At 44.8% G+C, this 22,449-nt stretch overlaps 1 protein-coding gene across 6 annotated transcripts; it reads left to right on the top strand.

Annotated features, from left to right (window-relative positions):
- Positions 1-7,436: 7,436 nt before the first annotated feature.
- Positions 7,437-22,372, top strand: COPZ2 (COPI coat complex subunit zeta 2). Of its 6 annotated transcripts, none has more exons than XR_014162451.1 (11): positions 7,437-7,666; positions 9,266-9,334; positions 10,973-11,054; positions 12,797-12,888; positions 13,378-13,433; positions 14,620-14,697; positions 15,499-15,550; positions 15,715-15,766; positions 18,977-19,015; positions 19,910-20,020; positions 22,308-22,372. XR_014162451.1 is itself a non-coding variant. In XM_081885740.1 (10 exons), the coding sequence occupies exons 1-9, from the start codon at positions 7,541-7,543 to the stop codon at positions 18,982-18,984; spliced, it is 615 nt and encodes a 204-aa protein (XP_081741866.1). In that variant the 5' UTR covers positions 7,437-7,540; the 3' UTR covers positions 18,985-19,015; positions 22,308-22,372. The 6 variants fall into 6 exon arrangements, 2 of the variants coding, with proteins under 2 accessions (XP_081741866.1, XP_081741865.1); XR_014162453.1 differs by having other exon boundaries at positions 7,438-7,666; positions 15,715-15,842; XR_014162450.1 differs by lacking the exon at positions 15,715-15,766.
- The last annotated feature ends 77 nt before the right edge of the window (positions 22,373-22,449 follow it).

Genomic DNA, 22,449 nt, shown 5'->3' with positions numbered 1-22,449 from the left:
CTGCTCAATAAAGCTGCTAACTGGATTACAGTGCCACAGAATACACTGCTTAAAAAGAAGAAAGAAACATGAAACTCAGGAGGGGGGTGGATCTTAATGGAGTGCAACAAGTGGATCCATGCCTGTCCCATATTCGATTTGCTCTATAGGGTTGCCATACATCCGGAATTTCCCGGACATAGCCAGGATTCTGCCCTTGTAAACAACGTCCGGGAGGAAAACATCGGGCATATGGCAACCCATGCTGCAAGTGTATATTCTGGCGAAATCTCTTAAAAATAGCTCAGAACTTCTTTCTTTTCTTAGATCAACAACTTTGGCCAAAAATGTAAAAAGCTCAACAACTCCCCCCCCCAAAAAAAACCAAACAACTTTTATGTTCAGGTTTTCACTTTTTGAAATACGGCAACCCTACTGCTTTCTCCCATCAGGTAGGTATCTAATGTTGAGCTAAGCAAAAAAAACCTCTAATAAAATAACAGCTTCATGCTTCAAGGTTCTGCATATCTTCTGCGCCTTCCTTACTCACCATTCCTGCCTCCAGCAACCTGCCGTAGTCCTTAACCCTCCTCTCCAGCCACTCCTCAAAACACCTGGATCCTCACTCAACTCTAAATCAGGTCATTCATTACAAAACAGAAATAAAAGTGCCAAAGATCAAACTTAGGTTAAAGCTACACCCTCACATTCAAAGTTCATCTCCCAGATCCCGGATGCAGTCACTGAGCGCTGAGAATCAAGGAAGGGGTTTCTGCACATGCTCAGAAGCAGCGAAATTATTATTGCTTCCAAGGCTGAATTGCAGTTATAATAAATAGATTCAAAATGAGCAGCTGTGTTGTAGTAGCTCAAAGTGTGGGCTGGAATGTTCCTGATTCAAGTGTCACTCAGACACAAACTGATTGACTTTCAGCAAGCAACAGTAATCAGGGCCGTCTTAAGTATATCCAGTGTTGTGGTGCAAAGATCCCTCCGGCGCCCCCCCCCCCCGGTTTCCCAGATTTGCCAACCTTTTTACGGCACTGCCAGCAGCTTTGTGGGGCTGGAGGAGGCAGGCAGCTCCTCCTGCGGGGAAGAGGCGGAGGCTCCGGGTGCGGCGTTGCCTCAGAGAGGTGGTTGAGGTGGTGAGCTGATGCCAAGAGGCGCTGCGCCCAGCCTCTGCCTCTGCCTCTTCCCTGGCGCCCATGCCGCAATGGCCATGGCAGGCAGAGGCTCCGGGCGCGCCGCTGCTTTGGCATGGCATGGCAGAGGCGGGCAAGGGCAGTTACAACAAACCTGTAAGGTTGGCCGGGAAGTGCCGCTTCCAGCCTCCGCCTCTTCCCTGGTGCCCTCCAGAACTTGTCACCCTGGCGCCCCACGCCACTTGCCCCTATTGGGCAAGACACCCAACCCTATCCCGAACCTTAACCCTAACCCAAACTTAAGCCGTCTCACTATATAGCCCACCTTCTCACTATATAGAAGGGTCTGGTAACTTCTGTTTCAGTGTATCTGAAGAAGTGTGCAAGACGCCCTAGGCCTAGACAGTAATACTGGCCAACCTTACAGGTTTGTTGTAAGCATTACTGAGATAATGTATCAGCGTCTTTTGAACACTTGAAACAGACTATGGAAATGTATGGTGTACAATCCATCAGGAAGTTCTCTTGCACAAGCCCCACTGAAAAGAATAGGAACCACACAAGAACTAAGCTACCGGTACTTCTCTAGATGAGAAGTTCCAGGTGATGTGTTGGCAGATCTTGTTTTCCTTAGTAAAACAAAAACAAAAACAGCAGGGGATACTTCAGGTATCCATTAATTGCTTTATATACAAATATTGTATAAGGTAAATGGGCATAAACAGGCACTCCCACAAGGCGGAAGATTCATCAGAAAGCAACTCTAGCACTCCCATGCCACATATCAGGTCGTGTGTCATGTAAAACCACATACACTATCAGGAGGAGGCATTTCATAACCATTAACACCAACTGATGAAAGAATAACCAACCATTCCGGGTAATTAACGAGCTATCTTCCTAACAAAAGAAAAGTCAGCCAGCGGCTGCAACAGTATTATCACACAAGGCCGGAGCCCTAGACCAGGAAACATCCCCTTGGTTCTACCTGCCATAACTTTTGTTATTGTTTTTATTTATTGCCAGGTTCTAAACCAAATGGTGCCAAGGTCCAGACTGTCTGGAACTGTTTCTGTGCTCAGATTCAAACTGACTTAGTTTAAATGACTTTGGGATCAAAACAAAAACGAAAGCTTCCACTCGCATTCTCAAGTTTTGTAAAGGTGCACATAGCCGTAAGAATAGCCCTTAATACTTGCAAAACCTGAATTTGGAATTTGATCTTCAAGCTTGAAGTGGCCGTTGAGTAGAAGGGGGAGAAGAGCTCCTGAAGAGCTCAAATTGCAGCAGTTGTTAGATCATGAAGAACTGATACCTTGGAAGCTTCTTGGCTCTCTCAAATCAGATTAAAATCAAATACAGTTGTGGGTAACTGAGGAAGCATGTAGGCCATTTAGTTGGGCCCAATGACAAACCTTTAATAATACATATCCCCGCCTGTAGCCTGTATAAGACTTGAGAACAGACTTCTCTGGGAGCCAATGGGAGACTTTATTCAAATAAATGGCCACAGCGCATAGAGAAAGTTAACCCTTCCTCCTCCTCCTCTTATCCACCCTCACACGCGTAACAAGTCTTACACCCGCAATATGGTAATTACGCTTGGAAACAGCTAGGAGCCTTTTTCCTAGCCTAATTGCAGTGCGGGGAGGGCATCCGGTAAGTCCAGAACGAAATCTAAAAATAGGCTCCATCCTACAATCCTGGCTGTGGCTTGGCAAGAAGTGGATTGATCTAAAATATGTTCTCTACTATGAATAAATATATAGGATGATGAAAGAATTTATTTGTTAGGTCTTCTGTAAACACTAGCAGAACCATCGCTTTGTTTATTCAAAAGCAGAGTGTTACAAGAGGGCCAGAGAAGTCTTCTGTGGATCAAAAGTTTAAAAAGAGGGCTAGGTTAATATATTTTGGTGCTTGAGGTGAAAAATCCACATGGCATATTCCCCACCTACTATTTAACATGGTCACAATCTATGAGGAATTTCTCCTGCAGAACGCCCACTGAAATGCATAGTGTAGTTCTTGCGTAGTTCCTATTATTTTCGTCAGCGCTTGTGCAGGAGAACTTCTTGATGGATTGTGCGTCGTTCATCGTTCTCTCTTCTACTCTGCTGCACCCCCCTTTTTTGCACGTTTACTTCATTACATTTATAGCCTCCCTTTCTTCCAAGGAGCTCAGTGCAACACAGATAATTCTCTTCTCCCACTTACCTCCACAACAACCCTGTGAGGTAGACTGGCCCAAGGTCACACGGTGAATTTCAAGGCTGAGCATTTCCCTCATCCTACCTGATGAATAGTCCACCAGGAATTTTGTCTTAGCGTAGGCCCACTGAAATGTATGTGAGCTCTTATGTAGTTCCTGTTTCCTTTCAGATGAGCTTGTGCAGTAGAACCTCCTAACAGATTGCAGCACATAGATCTAACCTGTATAACACAGCCTGTTTCCTTGCTTTATGCTACTTCTAGTTTTAAAAATGTGTTAAGAAACACAAGTTAGCCTTAAGGCCAGTCCTATGCTTTTCCAAATTCTATTCATTAATGACAAGCTCTGCCCACATGTAGAGCTTACAACAGGAATGCCCAAAGTCCATTTTGGGGGCCTATTTCCTGGGATAAAATCCTAAAAATAGCTCAACAACCTCACAACCCTTCACTTCATCAAATCTGGCCCTCTTTGAAAAAAGTTTGGACACCACTGGCTTACAACATTTAGGCCACATTCACACCACACCTTTAAAACACTATGATACCCAAAGAATTATGGGAACTGTAGTTGAGGTGAAGAGCTACCCCTCTCCAATTGTAGCAGAGCTACAATTCCCAGAGTAGTTGAACCATTAACCTTTCTTCCCAGGGAACTATGGGAATTGTAGCTCTGGGAGGGGAAAGAAAATATAGAAAAACATTGATCACCAGCAAATATTAATTGAATATCCAACAGATCTATCAGTTGCTATAAAGCAAACTATCCTATTATTCAAAGGCTCTCTCTGTGCAATGTGACTTGACCACTAACAATGCATGCTAACTCCTAGACAACTGGTGAATGAGGTCATGTTCCCTGTTTGACCAGGCAGTGCACACTCATTTGCAGAATGAGAAAGTGGCTGGGAAACTGGTTTGCCCAGTCTTAACATGAGAATGTGCACCAAAAGACCTGAAAACAGAAACAAGTTAAATCTGGGTGCAAACTAAGAGATTACCGGTAAGTTTTTGCTTAGAGGCATTTGGAAGTTAAAGATGCTGGTATTACTTTAGGTCAGGTGTGCTTTTCTGCTTCCTCTGCCAGGGTAGGGTGTGCCATCCCAGGCAAACTCAGCAACCTCTATCTAGAGGTATTGCTCACCTCCCCTTAAAAGTACGGTACATGCTGAAAGTACAGATGAAACAGTTCACCAAGCCCTTAAGGTATTTACACATCTCTGTTTCTTCAGAGCACTTTCCTAAATGCGGCCTCATTTCTTGATAAGGAAAGAAAGGGAGCACAGAGAGACTTAAGATGTGCTCTGTTTAATCTATGCCGCTTGTTCCAGGACCGGGCCCCAGTTGTAACGAGCACTGTGTTGTAAGATCTTTCATCTTCACATAGAAGATGGAGTAAGCTTGTTTTCTCCTGCTCCAGAGGGTAGGACCTGAACCAATGGATTCAAGTTACAAGAAAGGAGATTCTGACTAAACACCAGGAAGAACTTGCCGACAGCAAGAGCTGTTCCACAGTGGAATGGACTCCCTCGGAAGGTGGTGGACTCTCCTTCATTGGAGGTTTTAAAGCAGAGGTTGGATGGCCACCTGCCATGGATGCTTTAGCTGTGATTCCTGCATTGCAAGGGGTTGGGCCAGATGACCCTCAAGATATCCCTTCCAACTCCACAATTCTATGATTCTATTAATCTAAGTGGGGGTGGACTGCATGTTCTCCAGGATCCCTTCCAACTCAGTAGTTCTATGAATCTAAGAGTGAAATCTGGACAGAAAATTATCTGAATAGGCCTGACTAGACCTGGCAAGTACAGTATCTCATTTTTGTTAGGTAAAATAGACATGATATGCTGCCATGGGAACTAAATCGTTGGCTGACTGCTCTCAATAGCTGGCCTTCTGAATGACTAATAAATAACTAAAAGGGCAAGATACCCAGCTGATGTAAACCCAGCCAGATATGATGTAAACCCAGCCAGATAGGCAGGGTATAAGTAATAAAATTGTTGTTGTTGTTGTTGTTGTTGTTGTTGTTGTTGTTATAGTTAGGCGTGGAAACTGACAGCATTTGAGAGTGCCGACTGGCTCTATGGAGATTTAGTGTGGGAGCAATAGTTTTTTGGACTATCTGTTGGAATGTTTAAACTGAATTTCCATGTATGCTCAATCTGTAAATTTGTAAATAAATACAGATATTTCAAAATGTGTTATGCCTCTTGTGTTCCAAAAGCATTGCACCCTCAAAATTCTCACTGCTCACAAAACCAGGGTGCACCTAACACTTGGTTTAAACTAAGTCTTAAATTGACGCTGTCTCTTCAACCAAGTAGTATTTTACTAGTCCTACCAATAAAACTGTGTGCAGTTAGATATTCAGGATTGTCAGTAAATCCCAGATCTGTGTTGCTAGGTTCTGTCAAGACTGTACTTAAAACATGGCAACTTCTGCCTTGGGCCCTGTATTTCTTAAGGTTCTGTCTCTGACTCACTGGATTACTCCAAACTCTGCTCTAACTTGCTGGTTCTGTAACCAAGGAGCCAGAGTTTTTCAGCCCACAAAGATGGCAACCTTACTGCCATTAGAAATCAAGAGTGGGACACTAGATGCAGCTGTTTAGGTATGCAAGGCCTGTGTGAGTCCGCCATTGTTTTCTCATAACTATTCTTTTGCCAAACTACAATCAAAATTCAGCAAAGAATCCAACTTAATTAACTGCCCCCTCCCCTCATACACTAATTAAAACCTTTTCGCCAGCCTGCTTATCCTTTCAAGACTGGAGATCCTCGACATTTAGAACACTTCTGGTGGGCGTTTAGTATTCCCCTCCACAGAAGCAATTAGTAGTGAAACATCTGGACTCTCTTCAGATGAACTAGGCATCATTAACATGTTATTAAGACGTCCAGACGATGGAGGGGGGTGGTGTGCTCCTTGCTTGACTGGAATTGTTCCAAAGATGCAGGAACTGTAGATGGATTGAGAACACTGCTTTAACCTGCTGACCCAAATGCTGGAACTAGAATTACAATCTGGTGTTATGTGTACAAAGGTACCAGAACTGGATGCAATAAAGCTGCGTCCACACAATTGGTAAATGCAGATCAACACTTGTTCTCCTTGTGTTTGCAACACGTGCTCCAGCATTTGCGGTGTGAGCATCATAAAATGGTAGAAGGGAAGATATATGCTTGTAAATAAGCAGTGGGAATTTTGCCAGAAAGCCCCAATCAGTTATGGATCATGATTGTGCAGTCAAAGGTTTGGAATACCACACCTCCAAGTTTCACAATAAAACAACTGCCATATGGCATCCAAATTTGTACACATTTCAGATTTTAAAAGCCTTGGCACATTGAAACTTCCAAGCTAACCTGAAAATGATTGTGCTGGACATAAGTGACGCTTATAAGAGACGTTATCTCTGCCTTGAACTCAGAGCATGATTTCAAACAAGTCATTTTATCTCAGCCTCCTCCAAAGCAGGGGTAACAGACTGACCTACCTTACAAGGGTGTTGTACAGATTACTAAACTATCCCATGCAAAGCTCTTTGAACGTTCTGGAAACGTTATGTAAACACAAAGGGTGACTATGTCCAAAGCCGCCTCCTTTGCATTCAAATCTATTTCCAGGATTTACAACTTGAGTCCTAAGTGGGCTCAAATTTAGCCCTGATAATAAATATCCACTCTACCAAATAAGGGGAGGAGAGTGGTCTGATGATAATAAATCTGCCAGACCGGTACTTATCGAGAGCCAACAGCCCTGCGCAGTTGCTCTTCTCAAAGCGTTTTGCTCAAAAACTTCCAGGAGGATAATGCATTAAGTTTGCACATAAAATCAGGAGAGTGCAGCGCAATACATAATTTTAAAGTATTGTAAGACACTGCGTGGGTTAAAAATGAGGGAGAAGCATTTTTACGCTTTCCAAAATTGGTACATCTCTCTTTTCTTTCGAATGAAAGCTGGTTTTCCTATTCTCCGGCAAGAATTCTTTCGCAGAGAAAGCCCTCGTCACAAATTGTCACAACTTTGTTGCCGTCGTCGTCCCCCTCATGCGCGGCGCACACATTTGAGGAGAGATCTTTATATGTATTATATTTACTGGGAGCGGCCTGGGGAGGGAGGATGCGGCAGCCCACCCAGTGCCTGAGCGGGGCGGAGCAGCCCAGCTCGGCCGAAGCTCATCTCTGCCGTGGAGACATCCGAGATGCAAAAGGCAGAGGCCCGGCCACGTCAGCACGACCACTTCGGGGGCGCCGCAAGGGGACGAGGCGGGGAGCGCGCCGCCGGAGTGCCGCTCGGACCCATGGAAATCCCCGCGGGGCTGATGCTGGTACGAGGGCGGGGAAGCAGCGACGAGGGAAAAGGGGCGAAAGCCGGCCCTTGGGCTAGGCTGGCAGCCGCCTCAAGCGGAGGATATCGGCCATCGCGAAAGGGCAGTCGTGCAATTTTTTTTGACGCGTTTGCTCTCCAGCATCTGTGGAACTGTCTGCCTCAGGTGCCCAAAGGCGCGATGCACCTTCATTTGAGTGGGGCGGAGGGGGAGACGCCGCTAGATGTCGGCGCCTGAGGCTGCAAAAATGTCTAGGGCGGGCCCGCGGTGGGGGCGGGGGGAAATCCGCCACCGAAGCAAATGCCTGCGCGATCAGAAACGGCTCTCCAAACTGCGTTGTACAGTTAACTTTACGCACCTCGGTTCCCAAGCGCCGTGTGCACGCCCGAGGAGAAGGCAACGCGCGTGTCTGCAAGGCGCGTTAAGAACAAACGGGGCACAGGACAAAGCGTCCTCGGCAGGGGCCTAGCTCTTGCTGAATTCTAGGTTTCTGGGGTCAATAAAGCTGGAGAGATACTATTTATTGTGGAAATAAAAATAATAAAAATTAAAAATTGTCCAGTAGCACCTTATAGACCAGCTAAGTTTGTACTGGTATAAGCTTTTGTGTGCATGCACACTTCTTCAGATACTGATGGACTTCCATTTCATTTGTTGTGGGACACAGTCCTTTTCTCCAAGATCAGTTCTGTCCCCAGGAAGAACTGAAACAGTGTCATCAGCCATAAAAAGTTAAAAGAGATGGCACTCAGAATTAGTGGGGTCTCAAAGAAACAGTATTGTGAAAGGGGAAGGGATATACCCCAGGGAGAGGGAAGTTGGTTCAGCATTCCACATCCAGGGACAGATAACAGAATCCTTACTAAATGAAGATGGGGAGACTCATACAAGATGGGTTTCAGGCAGAGTGGGACCCAAAGGCACGGAGGGAGGCACCTCAGGGGAGTCTGCCATATAGAATGTGAGGGACCCAAGAACTCAATACCATGAAATAGTAGTAGCAAGTGGTCCTTAGTAAACAAGCTATGGAAACAATTTATCTTGAACAAGTTCTGTCAAGGGAACCCAGAGAGACAGGAAGTACCATTTCCTGTTTGGGGAGTACAGAAAGAGTTGAGAAGCGCTTGGTAGGCCATATTATATGGCTGCTGGTGGTGGGCTGGTGGTTGTTTTTGTGTGGGTGGAGACCTACTTTGCAGAAACACCAGTGAGGTCGGAAATTAGTTAGCTAGAAATATGAATGAAAGAGGTGCAGTGCCATGCCAGAGAGTGAAAAGATTGGGGAAATCAAAACAATTTTGAACTGTAAGCTTATAGGGGGCAGCGTCCTTTTTTGTATATATTTTTGTGCTAAGTTCCATATATATTAGTGGTGCCATACAAATATTTATTTTTTATTTTTGTAAAACAACTACCCTGCTCTTCAACCAAAAAATGCCCATTGATTTAGATATGCTAGCTACATGATATATGGTACTTGTATTTGTGGTAGTACAAGCTAAATGGGACATTTCATAGATCTCACTTAATATTTTCTGGCTTTTTAAAAGTACATTCTTATCCCTTCATCTAAGTAAAATTAATTCATTTTGATCCTAGGAACCGTCCCTTTACACTGTCAAGGCAATTTTCATCTTGGACAGCTTTGGGCAGCGACTTTTGGCCAAGGCAGGTACCTCCACCAATTTTTTTAAAGGCTCAGTTCCACTCTGGTAAGATATCAGGTAGAATTATGAACACCATTTTTCAGGTTGGGAATAGATGATCTCTGCTGGGGTGCATTCAGTAGTGGAGGCCAAACATATGAAAGAAGGAATCATCTTTTGAGAAGGCCAGAGCAGCTTATCTGAAACTTGCAGCCAATCTCACATCCAGATAGTTGAGACCTGCTTAATTTGAACAGTGCAGCTGTAGCATGTGTCCTCAGACCATTCATTGGGGTGGGCTTGTTGACTCCATCCCAGAAATTAAGAATAGCTATGCTGGATCATTGCTTAACAGCAACCAACCAAGTTCATGGGGGGGGGGCAGTGCAAAAGGAGGGCAACACCTGTCTTCTGTTGTTATTTCCTAGCATGAGGTCAGCAAGAGATCCTTATTACCTTGGCTAATTGCCCCAGCTGTACTGGTGCCCCATGTAGCTATCCAATCCCTTTGAAAAGCTACTTTTGCTACTTGGGACCAAACACTTTGTGTTCATTGAGTTCCATCAGTTGAGTCTTCGTATCATGGGAATAACTTCCTGTTCTCGTAAATGTGTCCCCATCAATTTCAGCCACTGACTCCACCTTTATGCATTCTGACAGGTAATCGTTTTTCACTCTCTGTTCATCACTGATGTGAGGGATGAAGGGCCTGTGGACCTCCAGATGTCGCTGAACACTGCTCCTATCATCCCTGACTATTGGCCACACTGAAGGCCACATGTTCCCCATGCCTAATGTACACGTTACTCATTCTCTCTCTGCAATACTTAAGTTTTCATGAACCCCCCTAGCAGCATCCATGTTCCCTTTTTGCTGCAGCAGCCTGAGGTGAGAAGCGAAGCAGAGTTTCCAATAGTGCAGGGAGAAAGCAAGGCAGAGGAGTCTCCTTGGTCGGATATCTGCCTCAAGATTCTTATTCTTGAGAGAGAAACCATAGAGTGCAGGAGCGAGAGTGTGAAAGACTGTTAAAACTGTTGAGAGAGAAAGCAGAGTATAAAGGCTAGAGTGACAAGAGAGCCATGGCCAGTCTCTCTCTCGCCTTCTCTTACCTTCACTCCCTCTCCCTCCAACCCAGAGATAAACGGAAGATTCCAGAGGTGGGAGCTTCCAAGAAATTTGAGGGCCCACCTCTGATGTAGTCCAACATTTTGTTTCCACCAACAGCCAACCAAGTGTTTATGAGCGCTCACAGGTGGGCCAAGAAATTAATAGCATCCCCTTGTTTATTCCTAGCATTTAGTGCTTGGAGACAGATTGTCTCTGAATATGGAAGTTCCATTTAGCTATCATGCCTGATAGCTATTGCTATATCTATTGCTCAGGAGCACTGTTCTCTAACAGGCTTTTACCAATTTTCACATTGAGGGGATTTTCATTTTCAGTGAACATGAATGTTGTGGGAACTCCAGCTCCCATCAATCCCAGCCAGCACATCCAGTGATCGTGGATGTTGGATTTGTATTCCAGTAACAGCTGGAAGACCACAGGTTCCCAATCCCTGCTCTAAAGCCTGGATAGAGATGATTCTTATTTGTTAGCCATTCCCTACTCCTATGCTGCCTCATCCTTATTTTGAGCCTCTTGTTCTGGCTCTCCACAGTATTATGATGACACCTTTCCATCTATGAAGGAACAGAAGAGTTTTGAAAGGAATGTCTTCAACAAGACCCACAAGACTGACAGTGAGTATGTGGCCATTAAAGTATAGACAAACAACCAGCAGCTTCTAGTACCACCAAGCACTCAACCATAAATTTCCTTGGCTCTTCCCCTTCCCTTGAGAAACAGAGACCATATCTGCACTGTACATTTAACACAGTATCATGTCACTTTAAACAGACACCGCCCCCAAAAGAATTCTGGGAAGTGTAGTTTGTTAAATGGCCTGAGAGTTGTTATAAAGGTAAAGGGACCCCTGACCATTAGGTCCAGTCGTGGCCGATTCTGGGGTTGCAGCACTCATCTCGCTTTATTGGCCGAGGGAGCCGGCATACAACTTCCGGGTCATGTGGCCAGCATGACTAAGCCACTTCTGGTGAACCAGAGCAGTGCACGGAAACGCCATTTACCTTCCCGCCAGAGCAGTACCTATTTATCTACTTGCACTTTGACATGCTTTCGAACTGCTAGGTTGGCAGGAGCAGGGACCGAGCAACTGGAGCTCACCCCATTGCGGGGATTTGAACCGCCGACCTTCTGATCGGCAAGCCCTAGGCTCAGTGGTTTAACCCACAGCACCACCCACGTCCCTGAGAGTTGTTAGAAGACTCCTATTCCCTTCATGGAGCTACAGTTCCCAAAGTGGTTTAACAATCAGTCCTTCTTCTTAGGGAACTCTGGGAACTATAGCTCTGTGAGGAGAATAGGGGACTCCCTTTAAAGTACCCTTTAAAATATTACAGCTCCCAGGATATGTTGAGAAAAGCCATGACTGTTTAAAGTGGTATGATATTGCTTTAAATGTGTAGTGCAGGTGGGACCAGAAATATTTCCGTCAACCAAGAGTGAAAAGAGACACTTGGAGTGACAAAGGGACAGGTGATGGCAATGTGGAGTGGTCCAGCAACTGGCCTAAGTGATGGAGAGAGATCAAGAGGAGGACACATTGCAGAAGGTTTTTTCTGCACCACGGAGGAGGAGGAGGAATATGGGGTGAATTTGGCCTGCACACCTAAAGCAAATTTAGTTGCTGGTTAGGAGACATATTTACCCCAAGACAAATCCACTCCACTGGTTTGCATTTCACATAGGTACTCCTGTAGAAATGTTAGCCATTATCTGGAGAGGAATAAGCAGTCTTTAAAAAATAAAATAAAAACCTGCCACTTAGAAGGTGTTATGCCAAGCACAGATCTTGTGTGCTCTAACTGTTAGAAACCTGTGTGTGTTGGACAAGGCATTTGCCTTATCTGCAGTCGGACGTTGGCGGGCCTCCTTTTGGTCCCTAACTCTGCCATGCCACACTGTTCTGGGTGCAGTCAAGAGAAAACCCCTTCAGCTCTGGGACAGCTTGGCACACCCTTTTAAAGGTAAACAAGCTCCATCTCAGTCAGATGGAGCCCATCAGAAAAGACTTGGCTGACTCAGATTCCATCCATTTACAACTGCAGCATGGGTAGAATTAAATTGTTAGAAATCATAAAAAATAAATCAGAATAAGGTCACCAGTCCACAAGCAAATGAGGCAGGGCCTGATGGAGTTGTAAGGTTCTCAAAGGTGGGATAGCTCAGTTGGTAGAGCATTAGACTCTTAATCTCATGGTTGTGGGTTTGTGCCCCACACTGAGCGAAAGATTCCTGCATTTTAACATTGGGGGTTAGACTAGATGCCCCTCGTGGTCCCTTCCAACAATACAATTCTATGATTCTAAAAGCTTTCCCGCTTCTCTCTCTAAACATCATTTCTCTTTCTTGTTTTCCTCAGGTGAGATTGCTTTTTTGGAAGGTCTGACCATTGTCTATAAAAGCAGCATTGATCTTTTCTTTTATGTAGTGGGAAGTCCCCATGAGAATGAGGTAAATACTTTTTTTTTAGCCAGCAGGTAAATGAGCTAAATAGTGACTTATGTAGCCTTAAGTGATATCCTGTACTTCTTATTTTGTGGTTTCATTGCCTTTCATTTCTGTTCCTCCCCCTCCCCAAATGTTGAACGGAAAACAGTTACACATAGAAACCACGAGGAGAAAGGTTCTAATTAAACTTACACATGACTTTATGAATGGACAGGACTCTGAGTAAAGATTGCACAAAGTCATCACGTTGCCTAGTAATAGTGCTATGTTACATGTTGTGTAGAATCACCGTTTGCTTCTGTTCTCAGCTAATTTCAGAAAAACAAAGCTACAGCAAAGCTTTGGGGCCCCTGTGTGGAAGCAACCTATGTTCTGTCTGCTCTTATGTTTCCTAGTAGATGGTCAGGGAGAAATACAGTACATGTTTAAAACATCACTTGATTTTGTTTTTGTTGACGTGAGTCTTCCTTTCTTGGCCCCACTTTTTAATAGCTGATGTTGATGTCCGTTCTCACCTGTCTCTTTGAATCTCTCAACCATATGCTGCGGTGAGTATCATCATTAATCCCAGTGGAAATCAATGAGATTCTCACAAAGTGGAAGGGATGAAATAAATAATCGCTCTGACCTGTTGCCCAAAGATAGTGTGTGTGCCCATGTGCTTGTAATCCAGATCATAGGTAAAGGTAAAGGGACCCCTGGCCATTAGGTCCAGTCATGACCGACTCTGGGGTTGCTGCGCTCATCTCGCTTTATTGGCCGAGGGAGCTGGCGTACAGCTTCCGGGTCATGTGGCCAGCATGACTAAGCCACTTCTGGCAAAACCAGAGCAGCGCACGGAAATGCCGTTTACCTTCCCGCTGGAGCGGTACCTATTTATCTACTTACACTTTGACTTGCTTTTGAACTGCTAGGTTGGCAGGAGCTGGGACTGAGCAATGGGAGCTCACCCCGTCGCGGGGATTTGAACTGCCAACCTTCTGATCGGCAAGTCCTAGGCTCTGTGGTTTAACCCACAGCGTCACCCATGTCATAGTTTGTTACAAAATAGAGGATGGGCATATTGCAGAGAAGTGTAGCTGTAGAACAAAGAACATAAGATGGCTCAAAGAAGCAAGTGAAGCTGCATGCTACAGGGAATGGCAAAACACTGAGAATTTCTCCGTGGATTGTGTCTATTGCAATAGCAGATTAACAGTATCTCCAAGCCCAAAGTATCTTCTGCTATCCAGAAAAGCTTTTATTGGCAAGATACGTTCCTTCCCAAAATGTTCCCCTTGATTTATAGGGTATTTTAATGGACTGTTTCCTCAAATACCAAGAAACTGGTAGCAAGAATCTGCATCTGTTACTGTTTTCTAGCTGCCCTGTCATCAAATGTGAAGCTGGTGACAATGAAGGAGAAAGCCTTTTCAGTAATGGCACCCAGCCCATGGAATACCGACCTTAAGGAGGCTTGCGTACCATCCATTTTGCAATCATTTGGGCAGCACTCCTTTTTATTATCCAAATACAACAAGAAGCTCTGCCCCTTTGCAGAACTCTCACCATACTGGTTGTTCTCCTTCTGGCACACTCCTGTTTGTCAAGGTCCTCCTTTAAAATATTGCACCCAAAACTGGACACTGTTCCCCAGATGTGGCTTGACCAGCACAGAAATGACTCCTAAACTAGTTTAAATCTAGTAGTGTAGATATGTTCCTGGTGCTCATAGTTGCATTGTCTTGTATCTAGAAAGAACGTGGAGAAGCGAACCCTGGTGGAAAACATGGATGGGGTGTTCCTTGTGGTGGATGAGATCGTTGATGGCGGGTGAGATCATGTGGAAGGGGAGAAAAGGGAAATGAATTAATTTGGCAGATCTCAGCAAGCTGGCTCATGTCACCCTGTTTTAAATCTGGAGTTAAAAGGATCTGCCATAGCTCATCCAACTCACTGAGATTCAAACACTAGCTGAGTACCTAAATCACATTAAGGAATCCAGTTAAAATGTAAACACAAGTAACAAAATGTGAGCTCAATTAATTCATGTTTTACAAACAACCCATTAGATGTGTTTTCTCCTACTTTTTGAACTAGTAAGAGACTCACAATTAAAGGTAATTTCTCCTTTTCAAAAGGCAGAATTGCAGTTGATGCATTGCTCCCTTGCTTGAGGGAAATGAAATGAAAAAAGTTTCACAAAATACCAGGAGGAAGGGAGGAACTTTATGGGAGTTACTACTTTTGTTTTTAAAGGCTCTCATAAATGTTCTTACACTGCCATGGTGCCGCCTAGGGAGAGATCAGATATAAAATGAGAACAGGGCTTTAGAAAACAGCAGCGCATAAAATAAATGTCGCCAAATGGCACAAGGAATGCTATGGTGCTGTTCATCACTGACAACAGCCAGTAAGCCGCAGCCACAATTGCACAAACTGTTTCTTAAAAGAAATGCAGTGTGTGGCAACAAAACGTTGCATTTGGATCACTAGTATGAAGTGCTTTAGAATCGCTTCCCCAAATGCTTCTGGATTCCTCACAACAGCTGCATAACAACTGCATAGTTCTTGCCAGAGACACAGATCAAAATCTCCCTTCCCAAGATGTTTCATTTCTCTTCTCTATTTTAGTGTGATTTTGGAAAGTGATGCCCAGCAAGTCATCCAGAAGCTGAATTTTAGGGTAAGTCCCTCCCTCCCTCCCTCCCTCCCTCCCTCCCTCCCTCCCTCCCTCCCTTCCTTCCTTCCTTCCTTCCTTCCTTCCTTCCTTCCTTCCTTCCTGTAAATATTCTCTCATCTCTGCACTCTATTCCCTTGCTCATCTCCCTGAACCTCTTCCCACCTCAGACGATCCTGGAGCCTGCAGCTTATGGCTTTGTTCTCTTTGATTACATCACGGGTAACTCCGAATACAATGAAATTTTGCCCGAGAGGCTCTACAAATAGCGAACTGTTCTCGCAAACAGGATGCAGGAGTAAGACTTGACTTCCTTCTAAGCACGTCGCTCTAATGCAGCATGGCAGCTGGCTGGGTTAAAATCATCCTGCTTCCTTTATCCCCCATTGCAAATCGTCCGCAGAGATTCTCTCTCTCCTTTCTACCTGTCTGGCTTTTCCCACACCTCTAGACCCTTTTGGGGGCTGTGGCTAAAACTAGCTTGTGTCCATGTAGGAATGGAGGGGGGGGCACAATTTCAAGAAAGCAAAAAAAGCCCAGATACTGTAAAGCCCTAGACATTTTGATCTCATGGTACCATTTAGGCCAGAACCTGTGTGAAGCCAGCACTCGCGTATCTCTAGCCAGCTTATATCGAATTACTGTTGTTATAAACACACACACACAATGGTTCTATGAGATTTTATGTTGTTGGCAGAAAGGAGGTGGCTGGGTAAAGAAGCAGGAAGCAAAGGTAGCCAAGGGGATGCAAAAGAGACTGAATCTGCTATAGGGCACAAACAAAACCTTTGTATTACCAGTGGTTGGTTGCTTTCTTGCCTCCCAGGAATGCAACTTTTTATTATATTTATTTTACAAGAGGATTTCTGAACTGCCAATTCATTAAAAAAAAGAGTATACAGTAAAATCATTAAAACATTATAAAGTTTCAAAGTAAATTAAGAAACGACCAACACAGAATCAAATTAATTCTCTAAAGAGGCTTGTGGAAAGAGAAATGTCTCTAGCAGGCAGCTAGACAACAGGATTGTGGGTGCCTTCCACTGCAGACACGGCAAACTTTCTGCAATTAAGGGAAGAGAAAACGGTACAATTTTATTGCATTTTATGTAACTGTCCTGCTGCGAAGGGGTTGCTTCTGTCTTTCATCCCATGAGGATGCTGGTGGAGGGATACTATAATTAAAGCTAAATAAATGATTTTTAATAAGTGGCCAGAGGGGTAGCCTATATTTGTATAGGATGAGTCAGCCGCAAAACACATGCAGCATGTGTGTGCCTGGTATGCTATGGTGTATGTGTGAGCTCCTAAGCATGCTGTGTCAACAGCAGTATTAAACTATGTTCCCACTTCATCAGAATATGCACAAACACTCCCCATATTTGGGTTTGCTTTCCAAGTTTTTTATTTTTTATTTAAGGAGGACATGAGCTTGCTGCATGGACAACTCTTTGAGTGTAACAATGCTCTCGATGTTAAATATTGCTGCTATTCCTATTGTTTTGCTCCTGTGATGGGAAATAGGATCGGGAGAGGATATGTAATATCAGTAGCCTGGCTTCCAACCTTTAAGGGCTCTTGCAGAACTATCTCTGCATGTGTTGTACCCACCTCCAGCAGCTATGGGGGTGATTCTGTTTATGGCCTGTTTCACACAGGAGCCTGGTGGTGAAAAACTCCTGAGTGACTGTGGCTGGTGACAGACCCAAGAACAGCTAAAGGAATTAGGCACAGGAGGAGCCAAGTCAGAGGAATGGTCCATTTGGTTCATCATTGTCCACAGTGCGTGGTTGCATATCTCCCATGGTGGCAGATGGAATCTTTTCCTAGGGATGCTGGGACAGTGAATAGGGTCCTGCACCGAGTTAAAAGCCACCTCTTCCTACCCTCTCTCAGTGCCACCATTGCTACCACTTGCCTGCTGGCTGAGGCATCGATGGAGGGAGAATAATCAGGCAAGAAGCAATGAGGTCCAATGTACACCGCTTTAGCTGCACATTGAATTTTATTTGCCATGTTACCCTATTGGCCCGAATATAAGCCACACCCGCAAATAAGCCACACCTTTAAAATTTGGCGGCTTGGGGGAGGATTGGGAGCCGCGGACAGGATGGGTGCCCGTGCTCTCGGGCTGCTTCCTTCGGGAGGGGGGCGAGCCATGCTGCTTTGCCAGCGGCATAAGGTTGCAAATATAAGCCACACTTTAACGTTTCACAATTTGAACTTGGAAAAAAATGTGGCTTATATTCAGGCCAATACAGTATTGTCCATTTGGAAAAGACCTTTTGGGATTCTTCACGGTCTGTCTGCTTGGAATTTTCCCATCTTGAATAATTTGAAGTTGTCTGCAAATTTTGCACTACCTCACGGCTTCCTTCCACCTCCAGATCATTTATGAATGTTAAAACACCGCTATTCCCAATGCAATGCAATGAAGATTCCCTCCAATGTGAAAAGTGGCCATTTATTACTTCCACCTTCTCCTTGTTCTTTAATCCACTACTGACCTGTCAAAGGACCTGTCCTATTATCTGGTGACCACTGAGGACCAATCTAGACGAAGAAACCATTCACAGAATTATCAGCTGTGCGAATGGCTTTTAAAAAACAAACTGCAGGCTCATGAGGCCTGATCTAGATCAGGAATCTGGTGTGGGAATTTGGGAGGGGGGCTGCACTTGCTGTTGTTATGGAAGAAAAGTTCCCATTCATGCTCCCTTCCCATTCACTACAAAGAGCAGGCATGGGGCATTTGATCTGGATTGGGACTGCAGAAGGGGGGAAAGGGTTAAAGCCTACCTTAACACCCACACCTACCCCCCTGCCAGGAGCCTAATCCAGATTGTGGGGGAGTGGGCTTTTTAAAAAGTCATGCACACCATTGATAATTCTCTGAACTGTGTTGCATCCAGTTTGTCCGTAAATTTAGTTAGGATACAATCCCTTGGTCCCTGCAAAGTCATCCTAGGGGTCGTAGGATAGAACAAAACAAATCCCTCTTTCTGCCTTCAAAGAAGGAGATCTGCCCTCACAAGCCTCCCAGTTACAGGTGCAGAAACTTTGCAGCCCTTGTTGCTCTGCTGTCAGAGGTAACAGCAAAGGGGGGGGGCAGGTAAAGTGAAAAACACCATACTTTCCCCCCTCAAGCCATCACCTACCCACCTTTTGTCCTGGCCAGTGCAAGACCGGATGAGTTTTTCCCCATCTCAGTTTCTGAATTAATTCTTCAAGAGATCTCCCTGAAAAAAGCTGCCTGGGTTGGCGTGGGTGTATCTCTTCCAACATCTTATTCATAAATTTTGTCATAATGGTCTTTAGCTGCTCAATTTCTCGCTTGTGGTATATTTAAAGGAAATGTCATTGTTTGTGTCTTCAGCATTTTGCTCTTCAGATCCCCTTAAATTTCCTCACCTTTCCCCTGCCTGTTTTTAGGTGGATGACAGCTCTTTATCTGAACACAGTGTCACTCAGGTGAGTCTACTCTGGAGTTTCTCTTACGTGCAGGTACCCTGCTCTCAGCTGGCGGTGTCGTCGTGCGGATTAGTTAGACAAGTGGGACCCGCAACAGAATGTTGCAGTGTGGAGTGCAGCGCTTCAGGATTCCAACTACTCCCTGCTCCATCCCAACTTTCTCCTTCTTTTCCCTTCCTCCCCCAACAAAAACCTAAGTGTGCTCAGTGTCTAGAAATTGTTCTAAGATTGTTTTGTGGGAGCCCCCCTTTGGTTCCAACCCCCAAGGTTTTTCTGTGTTTCTGAAAATATTTGGGTATCCCCAAGCCTGCCTATACCTTTCCTCTCGTGCATGGGCAATGTATTTTGACTATATAAGGATTTGCACTCAGATAATGAGTTTGTTAGTAGCATGTAAGATGTGTGCCATCTTACATGCTACTAATAGTTATGGATATTGTCTGTGTGGTACACAATATTTTCCCACAGACATGCATGCCCTCTCCCCCAGCGAAGCATATACTTGCCTTTGCAAACATGCAATTAAAACTCTGCTGGGGAAATTTCTGCTGGGAGAGCTTCAGTACCCAGTCTGCCCGGAAGCAGCTTTTCTTTCTTAAAATTGGCATTGGGACTCTACCTCATGTGTTTGCACAGAGTGTGTGCATGACATCAGCATGTGGCCATAGAGGTGTGTATGTGAGAGAGGGAGGGGGGAGAGTGTGTACAGGATACAGAGCACAAAGTGAGAGACTGCGCTGTTTTCTCTTCCCACAAACCGGAAAGCAGCTTCCTGAAACCAGACCCTGTTCAGCCAAACAAGAGGCTGAAAAATGTTGGTAATATTGCCAATGATCCTGCTCCACCTCCCCTAAGGTTTCTTATCCCCCCATCTCACTAGCTATCTCCTTACAGGCCGTCTTCTCCAAGTTAATCCTGATGGCATAGACCAAGAGGACAGGGGGTGGGTCCCTGGCAGGTCTCCTAACACCGTACTAACTGCCTCTTCTTGTCTGCTGCCTTAGAGTAAGTAGTTGGCAACATAAACCCCTCTAGTCTGCGCTGCTGCTTTCGCCTGTGAAAATATATCCCATTTTAACCCAGTTGCTCCGATCCATAGAACGAGAACCATTGCCTAAAAAACGACCTGCGTAATCAATGCTCAAATATCCCAATGAGTTGATGTTTGCAGTTCTGGGGACCAGGAGACAGGTCCTCAAAACTGGGGTGGGAAGGGGGAGATAGAAGAGTGTGGTATAATGTTTGAGCCTACTCACTGTTTGAATGTTACTTTCTCGTGGCTGCTCTTGCCAATTCTAACTGATATGTGGCTATTTCCTTCAGCATTTTTTTACATCTCCCAATTCTCTGTGGCATATTAGGGGGTATACTCAATTTTGTCAGTTTAATTTTTTCACGGTGAAAGAGTCTTGGTGGGAATTTTCACTTGCTTAACTATTCCACACGCTGCTCATTGCCTGTTTGAACTTGCTTGTTTTCCTTGTCTGTAGCTTTTGACACCAGCCAACCAAGGATCGCATGGGTAGTGTGAGGCCATCAGGTTTCATGCAGGAATGGCTGCATGACAGCTTCACAAAGCCAAATCAGAATGAAGGCAGGGAGTTCTGCTTTCACTCTGAATAGGCTCCCTGATGATACTGTATAGGCCATCAGATTATGCTAAGTGATGATACTAAGCAAGAATGAACGGCGATGCTTTCTGCCTTCACTCCGAATGAGAGATAATTTTGGCTGTGTTTTGCAGTCCCTCCTGAAAAATTGTCGAAATGGGAGAATACAATTTGTAGCTCGACAACTTTTTTGTGTGAAATATGCCTCCACCATCTTACAACATACATGTACCCTACAGATCTATATGGGCTTTATCTAGTTTGACAATCGTGGGTTGTAGTTTGATTTGAATGCTAAGAATTCTTCATTAGAGATTTGCAGCTTTCTGCACAGGACTACATCCCCCAAGATTCCTTAGAACGAGGGAATGAATATTAAGACAGTTTAAATCTGTATTAGCCTATAGGGCACATTTGCAGTCAGCTGCACCATTTTGCATAACTAGCTCCGTGGGGCCACATGTTGCCTAGCAACTGCAAGCACACTTCTCATAGGTCTAGCGTCATACCTGGGGAGAAAGTCGAGGAGGGGGTCAGGGGAGAGGGGCTGGCACTAAGGGACACATTACAGTGAGGGACAGAGGACATGCTGGGGCCCAATATCCCCTTTGTCCACAATGGGGAAACTAAAGGGCATCACACATAAATGCTTGGCATATCTCTATATGCACCAATGTTTGCTTAAACATTGTGATCAGATTACTGTAGACATGATATAGTTCATCTTTTTTAAACAGAGGGAGAACTCAGATAGAGTTGCGAAGTCCTTAGCATCCAGTTGCCCGGGCCACCACAAACTTTTGTGTCTGTCCTAGAGCCTGATTTTGCATTCACTGATCACCCCTTCTTCATCTAAAAGACACACCTGCCCCCTGGTGTCCAGCTAGTTAGGTTGAGACCCTTCCCAAGATTTGATTCCTTTAGAATGTTCATCTGGATTTAGCTCCCAGAGCTGCTTTTTTTAAAAAAAATGGCAGCGGCAGATGTGACACCAGACTAACAAACATCAGCATGCCTCTTGAGTACGTGCAGAGTGCCTTTTCCATGGCTTTGTATAACTGCAATTGGCAGCTGCGTATTCAGGACTGGAGGAAGACCTTCCATGTCAAAAGAAATGACTCCCAGTAGGAATGGGGAATTGGACTCCCAACTCCCATCAGCCCCTGCCAGTGTGGCCAACACAATGCAAGTTGCAGTCCTACAACACCACATGTTTTCCTGATTTACAGGGTGGTTTGAACCACAGCATCTGCTGGTTGACTTGCATCTACATCGTGCATCTGGTTGACCGGGATTATTAGAACACATGTTCCACAGTGCATTGCATTGAGAGATGCTGTGTTTTGGATGATTGGGATGGAGGGAGTTTTGAGGGTGGTAGTGCTGGGTGGTCCTGCCTCATAGGGTCACATTTGGTCCGGTGATCTTTTGGCTCCTGCGAACTTATTTCTGGACTTGCTCTTTGATAACCATCTCCCAAGATAAGCTTGTAAAGATGCAAAGAAATGCAAACAACAGATCCCTTTAGTTTCAACTTCAGAATGGCTAATCGTATTGCCCCAATGCAGGGCCTACAGATTCCCCATCCCTTTGGCCTAGCCTGTTTGGAAAACACTGGAGACAGAAGCAATTAATTGTTCTCATTTTCTCTCTCTCTCTCTTTCCCCCCAACTTGTTCATAGGTTCTGCAGTCTGCCAAAGAACAAATTAAGTGGTCCTTATTAAAATAAAGTCACCCACAGCAAAAGACACGGCGTTGGAGAGTTTTGTTTTTACATTTTCTCACATTGCTCTGTTCTTGTGAGCCCTTCCCATTTGCCCCAA

The sequence above is a fragment of the Podarcis melisellensis genome (assembly GCF_964234715.1).
Source record: "Podarcis melisellensis genome assembly, chromosome: 13".
In the NCBI taxonomy this organism is placed as follows: domain Eukaryota; kingdom Metazoa; phylum Chordata; class Lepidosauria; order Squamata; family Lacertidae; genus Podarcis; species Podarcis melisellensis.
Note: the sequence above shows the minus strand (reverse complement) of the source record. Positions and strands in the feature narration are given on the sequence as shown.